Genomic DNA, 11,466 nt, shown 5'->3' with positions numbered 1-11,466 from the left:
TAATTAATACACAATATCTATGTATTAATAACTTTCATTGTTTGGTCCGCAATTAATTAGAGTAATTAATACACAATATCTGTGTATTTTTCGATAAAGGGAATATATCAATATCTGTGTATTAATACTTTGATTGTTTGGTTCGAAATCAATCACAATAAAGTAATTAATACACAATATTCGTGTATTAATACACAATATCAGTGTATTAATACACAATATTAGTGTATTAATTACTTTGATTGTCGAAATAAATTAAACATAAGGCTCGAAAGCCCGACTTTGAATTAACAAAGCCATCAACCGGCCAGGCGTACAATGGTAGCAACAACAGATAAGAAAAAACAGCGAAATGTTAGGGTTACCAGCTTACGATACACCAAAAGAAGCAACAAAAAAGAAGAGAAACAAGCTACAAAACACTAGCTAACTAGGCAGAGAGTTTGATTCCGTCAATGGAAGTGTTGTCTTCTGTTGCAAGGGCACGGCGCCGAGAACTGCCCGAACTAACAGATCTCCCATGCTTAAGCAAAGCGCACTCATGACCGTCAGAGCGTGGTTATCTTCCTGTCTCGAGATACTAAAGGGGGAGGGCTTGATAGAGATGCCTGCAAGGAGGAGAGCGGCGCCCAAGGGCGTCGCCGTCACCTGCATCGTCCGAGGCCTTCCCGGGCTTTCGCCCTAGCCCAACACCACCCCTCAAGACGCAGCCTTGACACTTACCCTACGACACATTGCTCCCACGGCGTAAGGAAGAAGCCACCGGTATCGCATGCGGCATGACGCCGGCCTAGGAAACCACCCCTGGGTATCTAGGAGGCCGCCCAAACTAGACCAAACACCGTGTATATGTAGCCACGGAGACAATGACGGTGACAAGCACAAAGAAGGTGAAGAGGGTGTGCCTAAAGCCAAAGAAGAGAACTTTGCGCCATCGGAGAAGCGCGCAAGTTAAGCCTGGCGGCGTGATCCAACTACGAAAAAGGAGGGACATTTGGTGACGCCTCCAAGAAGGGACACGGCGTCGAGGACGTCGTCGTCACCCGCAACGGCCAAGGCCTTGCACAGCTTTCGCCGATGTCCCCCCAGAAGCTGAGGCCAGCCACCACCACGAGACCGCAGAGTGGGAAACAGAGCCGACACCGCCGACAACACTACAACTAGTATTGCCAGCCCAGGGGATGCAATGACCTATACCCCGGGTCAACTACGCCAAGCTCAACGCCAACACCAGCCGCGCACCGCCAAAATCGCCGCAGCAACCATAGCATGTACAACCCGTCCATGCCGCCTCGGAGCAGCCCCTGCCGTCCATGGCGAAGCACAACGCCCTGCCAAGCATATGGCGAGGCGGCGACAAGAGCCGGATGCTACCACCGCCAACACAGCATCGCCCGCGAGCGACCGCGGCTGGCAACCAGCGAGCATCAGCAAGCGCCACCCACCCCTGGAGCAGCATCGCACCACTGCCCGGATCCCCTGCCCCGGCAGCCAAGACACAGCCCCAACTGTGCCTGAGGCGACACGGACCCAACCGTGCCGCCAGCCTGACTCCACCAACGCAGGGACCAACAGCCTAAGCCAGAAGCTTGTCCCGAGCAAATCCAGGCCCGACACCCACCACCACGACGGGAGGGCGGCACCAGATCTGTAGGGGTCGGCGGCTCGATTCTGGTCAGAGACGATGTCGGGGCCCGTCACCACGACGGGGAGGCGCCGGAGCTGCACCGGGAGCCCGCAGCAGGCCTGGGCCACCGGAGACGATGCGGAGGAGCGGCGAGGGGCCCAGCGCTGCGCTGACCTCCATCCCGCAGCGAGGAGGGCCACGAGACCACATCCCCACCGCCCCCATCACGGGCGCAACACGGCCTTTGCCGGCGGCGGCCTCCGGGGCGACGAGGCGGGGAGGAAGGGGAGGGGGTGGCGGTGCCGGGGGCTAGGGTTCGCCCCTGCGTCGCTCGGAGGGGACGACGCGAGGGAGCCCCGAATCGTCATTGTCGAAATAAATCACAATCAAAGTAATTAATACACATGATTGATTTTGGACCAATTTGTTAGTAGTATGATTCAGGAGATCTGATTCATTGGTGTAAAATTGGATGCTTCACATGCTTTCAAAATACGAAGTGTAAAGTGCAAAGTGACGTACCAACTTCAATAAAATAGTATAGATTCAGGAGATCTGATCCATTGATGTAAGATTAGATGCTCCATATGTTTCAAAATACAAAGTGCAAAGTGCAAAGTGACGTACCACCTCTAATATAATATAGTATAGATACTGGAATCTTGTATATTCTCACTGGGATGGGCAGATGGATAGTGCCCTGATATTAACATTGATGGAACTGTCCAGAGACCAAATGCAAATTCGAATGATGATGTTCGTATTGTAGGATTAGTTCGAAATAATTTCAATTTTAGGATAGTTTCCCTGGTGACTCGCCCACATAAATTACAAGCTAATGTAATAGCAGTGGGTTCACGTTGATGATAGAATCGCCTCATCTTCGTGGAGGTGACATTGCGTCCTTGGCATCACCTGGATAGAAATAATACACATAAGATTTCAATTATTAGCAGACTTAGGGACTGTATGAAGACTTGAAGAGAGCTCATGTGTGCACAATCTGCGATACAGATTTAAAATGCATGAATGCAAACGTACCAAGTTCCACCTTGCTTCATGTTGACTTCGGGCGCTTCGTAGGACATCCAATGGCATAGTCCATCAGTAGACCTGGTGACCTTAGTTCACACAAGCCTTCCCTTGAATGCATGACTTCGGCTTGGCACTCTGCAATGATTAGATTTTTCAGTGCGGTCCCAATAGCACATTATATTGGTTTAGAATTTCGACCATATATAGATTGGAAAGGAAATAGCATAATACTACATTGAATCACAAATTAAAGAGAATCGGGCTTCAGGCTTCAGCGAACGTGGGGGAGATGCAGGATGACGCCTCCAGGGTCGATGTAGGAGTATTCCATGTGCCAAGAAGCGCCTTCTTCTTGGTATTTGGAGGAGATGGGCAGGAATCTTGGCGAGGACGAGCTTCATTCAGCCACCTATGATCCTGAAGTTCGTCGATAGCTCCTTCAACGCATGCCCGCAGAAGCGGTCGACGAGGGGAAGCATTGGGTCCTTGAAAATGATCTTCCATCTTCTGATCGAGAGTAGGATCATTCGAAGGATCTGATGCAAATTAAGCCAAGGTTATCCATTAAAGATCATCTCATTACGAAATTTCCAAATTCACCAAAGAGTGGCAGCACGAGACGAGTATAGAAGTGGGTGCTTTTTGTTTGCAACCGAGAATCTAGCAATGGACAGATAATCCTGTCCAATTTGAATGTTGAAAAAGCTAGAGTTGAATTGCCAAATTTTCTTAGCCACAATGCACTTTAAAAAAAGGTGATCAATGCTTTCATCCTCCGAGCAGAAGATGCAACACACATACTTATTCATTTTCCTTTTTAGCAGGTTATCTCTAGTCATTAGTTTATTGCGAGATAAAAGCCATAGGAAAATATGAACTCTAGGAGGTATAACCAGGTCCCAAACAGCATGTATATGAATGGGTATAACACCTCCAAAATTTATAATTGCATATAGAGAGCTAGTTGAATATATACCGGATGACTCATATTGCCATATTAAAGAGTCACAATCATTTGTATAAGTGATGTAAGAAATAATCTCTTCTAATTCTTGCCATTGTTGCATAAGGGCAGGAGGGAAGTTTCTACTAAAGGAGAGCATGAGAGTAGAACCATCCCAGATATGGGCAATGATTTTTTTTTGTTCATTGCAAACTACAAAGAGTTCAAAATACTGAACAGCTAGTGGGGAGGTGCCAAACCAAGTGTCTTCCCAAAATCTAATTTTGGTCTCATCACCCACTTTCTATCTATACCCAAATTTGACACTTTCTGCAGCCCACATCACACCCTTCCAGAATTGGGAGACCCCTGATGTAGAGCTGCATAAAATGTTGGGGTTGTGTGTATTATACTTAGCATCTACTATAGTTTTTCAGAGCTTCTCATCATCCATAAAATATCATTTTATCCAGGAACCAGAAGGCAAAGGTTGACATTGGCTAGGTCTGGGATTTACCTTGACCACCAAATTAAAATCCTTATTTTTACAAACTAACTTCCAATTTGCTAGATGGAGTTTCCTGTACCCTTTAAAATCATTCCACAAGCAGTTGGCCATCTGAGTGTTAATGAGGTTCAGAGCCCACACACATTAACATCATTGGTTGTGCTTTAGGAAAATTCCCCATCAAATATTTAGGTATTCCATTGCATTACAATAAACTCAAAAGGGAAGATATCCAACCTCTCATAGACCAAATTCTGAAGAGAATTGCTAAATGGAGAGGTAAATTACTTTCTTATGCTACTAGATTGACTTTCATAAAAGCTTGTCTTGCTAGCATCCCTGTCTATCTGCTTTCCTTTTTCAAATGGAGGAGGTTCGTAGTCAAATGTGTGTCCTACTTACGTGCATTTCTTTGCTTGAGTGTCCTAGTGGACGTGGCGTCGACACAATGGCAATGGAGTAAGTGACTCTGGCCTTCACCCCATCCTAATGATGTGGTCCTGTTGATCTGGAGAACCAAATAACGGTAGCCGACAAGCTTAGTGCATGGCCAGCCAATGTTCGAACGATGCTGTGTTTGTCTTGTCTCTTGGGGCGGGCTTTAGTTGAAGTCTACTTTTTTTGAACTTTTAATTTTTTTGAACTTTCTTTAGTTGAAGTCTTACCATGAGTGTAGTAGAGTTTGTGTTGTAGTTGTTAGTTGTTTTCATTGTTTTGTAATGTAGGGCGTTTGATTGTTCATTGGACATGAATCAGATCTAAAATACCTTTGGGTGATCGATATTTGTTGTTCCAAATTGAATCCCAGACGACTTCTTCTATCCATATATTCGGTGTCCTGGTTGGTCTTTTTTTTTGTTCCAAATTGAAGTTCAAGTTGCTCTATTTAACACATCACTTTTTTGAGGGAACTAGGACAAAGCCCGTGCTTCGTTACGGAGAAAATGCGAAAACATCCTTGACAAAGTCCATGCTTCGTTACGGAGAAAATACGAAAACATCCTCCTACAGGGGCATGTTGTTGACATGATCACAACGCGGCAGTTGTGCGCCGACAAACCGTCACTTCCATTAGCACTTGCTTGATAGTCTCCTAGGAAGCTCACAACTTAGATCGATAATACAACCAGGTTCCTATTTGTGCACGCAGATGTTACCTCTGATCACTTATGTTAGATAGCTCCCCGTTTATAATCTATCATGCGCCATGGTTTAGAATATGTGTATATTTCTTTAAAAGTAGAAGTACAGTTTTAAAATATTTTAAAAACTGAGAGCACTGGTGCTCATGTGCACCCAATTGGCTTCGACTAATTTGTTTAGATTATCAACAGCTCAATTTAAATAAAAAAGAGTAGTAACAAATAGCTGGTTTCGGTTTCAATCATTCCTTCTTTCGAGCTTGTGACTTTGATTCTAACTTCTTTTCATTATCTATATTTGACATATTTATATTTTATCAATTTCTTGTAATTACCAAATCAACATAGTAATTACTTCCATTTTTTGAGCAATAATATAACTATCATTATATCACCTAATATCCATATATTGAAAATGCAAAAGAAATATGTCACCAATATTGCAGGTTTATTATTTTACAATTTGCACTAAACATTTTAGAATTAATGAAATTATTTTCTTGTACAAAAATGTTTGATGAAATCACGAAAATAATCTGCAGCAATACACGTCGATCTGGACGCTGATACACATCGCGAGAAGCTCCAAAAAATAATCATGAGCATATGAAGCAGGTAGAGAATGATTTTCACAATTACGAGCAGGCCAAGGGACCAGTTCCCAGAGCATGCGAGACCCACGCAACCCCCAACCCCTGTCGCTCTCCTCTTTCGCTAGCGCGCAATTTCCTAGCCTCCCTCTCTCTCTCTCATGGCGCCTGTGCCGCTCCCGGCCGGCGCTCGCCAAACCACCCCGCAAGCGCCCAATTTCCTCGCCTACCCCTCTCTCGCATGGCGCCTGTACCGCTCCCGGTGGGCGCTCGCCGGCGGCGACCCCGTCTCTGCTTGGCCTCCTTACACAGATGTCTGAATCGAGACAATTTCGGGGCAATTTCGGAATAGCTCTGACATCCCTTGGGGGAGGCATTTTCTTTCCATCTCTCGCAGTCCTTCATCCGCTTCTCTCGAATCTTTTGTGAGGAGGCTTGTTGATTACATAAAACTTGGGCTATATAAACCGGCCAAACTCGTTGCGGTGGAGCGAGGTGGGACTATCAGGCACAAAACATTCATGTGAGGTTGCTAATCTACTGCAGCTTTTGGACGAACGGAGGCCCAGCAACGCAACTACCTGGCCCAGGCGGGATTCGGGCAATTCGCAGCGCGACGAACCGAACGCCCTGCCTGCGCGATCGATGTGGGGAACCAATAGAACCAAACCGGTACGGTGCTATTTGGATGTATAGGAAAAGTGCCCGTGCGTTGCACTGGGATAAAAACTACATCGAAAAGTAACAATTTTATTGAACATATTTGAGGGCTCGGAGAATTTCACTACTCAAAATCAGTTTATGTTATTGGGAGGTAGCAAATTTCTCATCTAAATTCACCTAGAATTTTCTGGTCCAACAAAAGATAGAAAACAACATGACGAGAACAATGGCGAGAACTCATGTCGGGCTTGCCCGTTGAGCCGAGACTCACCTACTGGAATTTGGTCCCATGTTTAATCTGAAAGAGTAGTACTATATGCAAAGAGCAGTCAAAAAATGTCCCGCAAAATCACCATGAACTGTAATAGCAAGCACAGACTTACAAAAAGATGACTCTCAAATTGTCAAGCCAACAGCAGAACAAATTTTGTGGAATCTGTCTTTATTTTTTACCACTGATTTTGTAGATAGACATGTTAAATCGAGGAGAGCCAGCACTAAACCTGAGAGCCCCATCCGATTCCTTCGATCACATGGACATAAAGCACCTCCTCGTCGACCCACGGAGGGGCAAGATCCTTCAAGAAATAATTAAAAGCTAGATATTTCACATACCACCAGCATCAACAAATTTGCTAGAATGGTGAAACCACGTTTTGCACTAATACCTAAAAGAAAAGAGGCTCTAATAAGATGTCAATTTCTGATAATATACGGCAGCAGAGCTTCCTAATATTTGCTTATACCAGGGGTAATTTCTCATACTTTCATTCAACTACCAAGTTAGTACAAAAAAATGTATAGCTTAGTCAAGGGATTAACATATGACTTGCATTTAGGGATCTAAATATGAACATCCGAAGTAGTACCTACACTTGCATAAACTTTGTTTCTTGACAGAAACATTCAGATCAATTAATAAAAAATGGGGCCAGACCTACCGAATGTGGAGAAGGCTAGTCGGATGTGACATGGTTGATTTGGGAAAAGAGATGGAGAGAGATAGCGGCGCCAGAGATAGCTGAGAGCCACACCTGAAGGCACGAAGCCATCCATCTCACAGACACCAAAGAGCAGCTCCACTCAGGATCGGGACCTGCAGCTCCGGCTTGACTTAGGGGGATCCGACCTCTTACAGGCACGAAGGAGCATCTCCACTCAGGGGAATCTGACCTCGCGGCCGCGCATGGTCAGCACCACCTCCATCCAGATCAGGGGGCGTCTCTGGTGGCTAGGGGCACCGGGGCGGGGTAGGACGACGGGAGGTGGAACGTACTATCTCTTCCACGGATCTATGTCTCTCTCGTTTCTTCTTGTAGCATGTCAACGGGGACGGGCCTCACCTGATTCTTCTTTTTATCTCTTCCTCTCCTTTCTATTCTGATGGTAGGAAGGAACGAGCGGCGATCCCTCGCCCTGACGCACCCAGCGCTTCCTCCTCCCGTCGGCGCGGTGTTTGTGACGGTCGAGTCACATCGCCTGATCGCCCTGTGCTCGTGTTCCTCCCTCGCGCTGCGCAGTACCGGCTCCGGCTTGCTCGACGATTTACTCTGCTGGTTATCCCATGGAGGAGAACTTTGGATGGAGCTGAGAGAAGACCAAGTCAAGGGGCAGGGGCTGACGTCGAGGAGGACCAGCCCTCCCGCGGAGGGCCGACGCCGCTGAGGCGACCGCCTCTCCTCCGTAGCAGCCGGATCTCCACTTCCTCCGCCCTGCGCGTCGCCGCCAGAGATCCCCAGATCTGGGCGAACGCTTGTTCTTATCGGGAGGAGGGGTTCGTTCTGGGACAGAGAAAAGAAACAACGAACCGGTACGGTGGCAATGTGCAGTATTATGTGTTTTGGTGGGAGGGTAAATCCGTTAAGAAAAAAGTTGGACGAAAATTTTGGCAGAAACCTTAGCTCATTTATTAGTAGGTATAGATAAATAGACCACTTCTTATATCCATGTGGATTGTGTTCCTGTTATGCTACGCAGCTGCCTGTTTTCCCCTTTAAATCGTGAGCTTATTCCGGCTTTCAGTTTTCCAATTCCAAAACCCTCATAGCTAAACCCTTGCCTCTTCCTGCGCTCCAAATGGCGGCGATCGCTACCCGCCTGCACCACTCCCCGCCTGCCCTCCGACGCGGCGGACCTCCGTCGAACCCCTTCCTCCGCTTCGCCTCCTCGCCGCGGATCGTCATCCGGTCCCGGGCCGCGGCGACCCCTCCGCTGGGTCCAGTCTCTGCGCGCGGCGACGAAGACGAGGACGAAGCACTCCCCTACCCGGAGCCCCGTAGGAGCCCGCTCAGCCTCTCTCCTCTGCTCGTCGCCGCGGCGGCGGTGGCAGCAACCCCGCAGGCAGCTCTCGCCCTATCCGGCGGCTCCTGCGGCGGTTCCGACTCCTCCTCCTCCTCTTCTTCCTCTAGCGACGACTCCTCCACAGATTCCATAGATTGGTCTTCATCCTCGTGGTCCTCTAACCAGAAGAAGAAGAAGAAGGAGGGGCTGGAGGCCACTCACGAGTCGGTCGGCACAGCGGTGGCTCCTCCGAAGCCCCCGAGCGACATGTGGGTGTGGGGCGGCTTCGCCCTGGCGTTCGCCATGATAGTCGTCGCCGCGACGAACGGCTCGGATGAGCGGACCTCTGTGGTTAAGTTGCAGGTCCCTCTCCCGATTTCTTAATCCAAATGCAGTTCAGTTTTACGACTTTGTGGTTCGTTGATCACCTGGAATTTTTTCGCGATGCATGCAGGTCGCGCTGCGTGGTAGGGAGATGGTAAAACCAGTCCAGAAGGATCTTAATGCGATTGCTGAGAGGGTGCAGGCTTCGAACCGCCAATGGTACAAGTTCATATTGACTGGTAGGAACTGCTAATCCTAAGATTATTGCACCTGGAACTGTTTTATTTGTGTGTGTTCATGCTTTAGAATTCAATGCATCATTGACACACGTCTTCAGTTTGGTTGTAATATCTAGGCCATGATATCGATCTCTAGGTTTGTCCTATTCGATGGCTTCCATGCTCGCGCTGTTCCTGCTGTGTGTCTTCTTTGGTTAGTTTGTGCTATTGAAACAGTACTTTAAATCTGAACTTTATAATTTTCTCAAAATTAGAATGTCTAATCAATCCTAGCTACTAGTATATTTATATAATTAGCTTGGAAAAATAAAAAAAATGTCAGTCAGGTAGCTTCGGGTAAGAAGCGCAGTGGCAACTTTGGAACTGACTTTAGATGGGCCATCAAAACACAAGAATCTAGATGTGCATTTAATTCATAGCAAATAGGGTGGAGATAAGTTCGAATTATACACGAGGAAGTATCCGTTTCGAGTAGAGTTTTTTTTACGAGACCGACATATATTTTGATGTGCATACGTGGACATCGGTCAATGTCAGTATTTGCTGAAACCAGCCTATTTATATTTAGAGCCAGGGATATAGCGAGTCCAAAATGTCCGGATACTGAATAATGCACAATGTAGTTCAAGCACTCGCATAGTACATAGTAATGCATATCAGAAGTTACCAGTACAAGTTGCCCGTCAATACTTTTTCCTGAGACTCCCATCAGTACTAAGATAATTTAGCTTTTATTTTAAATATCTTATATCATAAGTACTAATACTTTGTTCGGTCTGTTCTGACGATTCACCATTTTGCAGAGACCCTGGATACCTTGCGCCGTCACCAGTCTTTCTGCATCTCTTCATGCTTATCAGTAAGATAGCATATAAACTCTTAAACCTTTGCTTGATACAAAGTAGACGCTGTATTATTTGGAAATTTCAGGTATTAGATACTTTTATACATGCGCTGCTGCTTCTTGTTGTGAAGACGCTTTTGATGTCATATATGCACGGGAGCAGAGTAACTCACTGAATCTTGAAAATTTGCATTGACTCCATATACTTTAGGTTGTCAGGAAAAACGGATGGGAGGACGAAGATGATTCTTGGAAGGCACATTTTGACAGAGTTTCTGCCCAGGAGAGAAGAAAATTTGATGAAGAAACGCTTTGGAACTGGAATGGGGTCAAGCAAAAGAAAACCTACTCCATGAAAACAGATGGCAGCAAAAATGAATATGTAGTGGTATGCTGTGCTTCACAGAAATTCCTCAATTTCTTTTACCATCCTACTTCTAAGTATGCCGTTCTTTTGTGTTGGCACATCTTGGTTTTCCTTTTTTCTGATGAAACATGGATGTCTCGTGCTATTGTGATGATCTGAGGAGCATTTTTGATGATTCCCAAACTTCTCCAGGTTACCATTCTTGTTGCTGCTGAGGGAACAATGGAGCTCCCTGAGGCGATCAGAAGCGCCGCAGATCTGGACGCAGTAGCAGCAAGGCTCAACTCCACGCCTGAAAGTGAACTTCGGGTATGTACTACGTTTCCTTCCCGGCATAAGTTACACTGACTGACTGATTGATTCGTTCATTCAATATTAATTATTATCTTAGTTTTTTGCACTGCTAACTGATCATCATACTGCTTCAGGGTGTTCGAGTCCTGTGGACGCCTCAAGATGCGGATGACGTTCTCTCGGAGGAGAGGATGCGTAAGGATTATCCGAACCTGAAACCCCTTGCGCGATGAACAAATAGGACAGCTTTCTGCTACCCATCACGCCCTTGGATCCACCGTTTGAGCCAGGTCTTTTTAGTTAGAAGAACATATTCGGATATTAGTTATGGTATCTGGTGGAGTGATGGTATACTTATACCGATCATGCCTGTTCCTTTTCTGTTTCCTCTTTATTCATAATTCTACAGAATGTATCCGCACAGTTTGGTTATCGAGCGATGTGTGTTTAGGCCAGCCATTATGCAACAATAATGATGCTAACAATCTACTCTGTTGTGCAGTGTGCTACCGCATGAATGCTTAGAGAGAAATGCTCTTTCCGAGTTTACGAGATTCATTTCATAATATATAATTTCCTGCATCTCACAAACGGCAAACAAATTACTCCC

The 11,466-nt window shown here is 46.2% G+C and overlaps 1 protein-coding gene across 1 annotated transcript; it reads left to right on the top strand.

Annotated features, from left to right (window-relative positions):
- The first annotated feature begins 8,584 nt into the window (after positions 1 to 8,584).
- On the top strand, positions 8,585 to 11,089 carry LOC124655272. The gene is made up of 7 exons (XM_047194197.1): positions 8,585 to 9,151; positions 9,243 to 9,351; positions 10,155 to 10,210; positions 10,282 to 10,359; positions 10,407 to 10,583; positions 10,755 to 10,871; positions 10,991 to 11,089. The coding sequence occupies exons 1-7, from the start codon at positions 8,585 to 8,587 to the stop codon at positions 11,087 to 11,089; spliced, it is 1,203 nt and encodes a 400-aa protein (XP_047050153.1).
- The last annotated feature ends 377 nt before the right edge of the window (positions 11,090 to 11,466 follow it).

This window comes from Lolium rigidum, chromosome 1 (assembly GCF_022539505.1).
Source record: "Lolium rigidum isolate FL_2022 chromosome 1, APGP_CSIRO_Lrig_0.1, whole genome shotgun sequence".
Taxonomy (NCBI): Eukaryota; Viridiplantae; Streptophyta; class Magnoliopsida; order Poales; family Poaceae; genus Lolium; species Lolium rigidum.
This window is presented reverse-complemented; position numbering and strand designations above follow the sequence as displayed.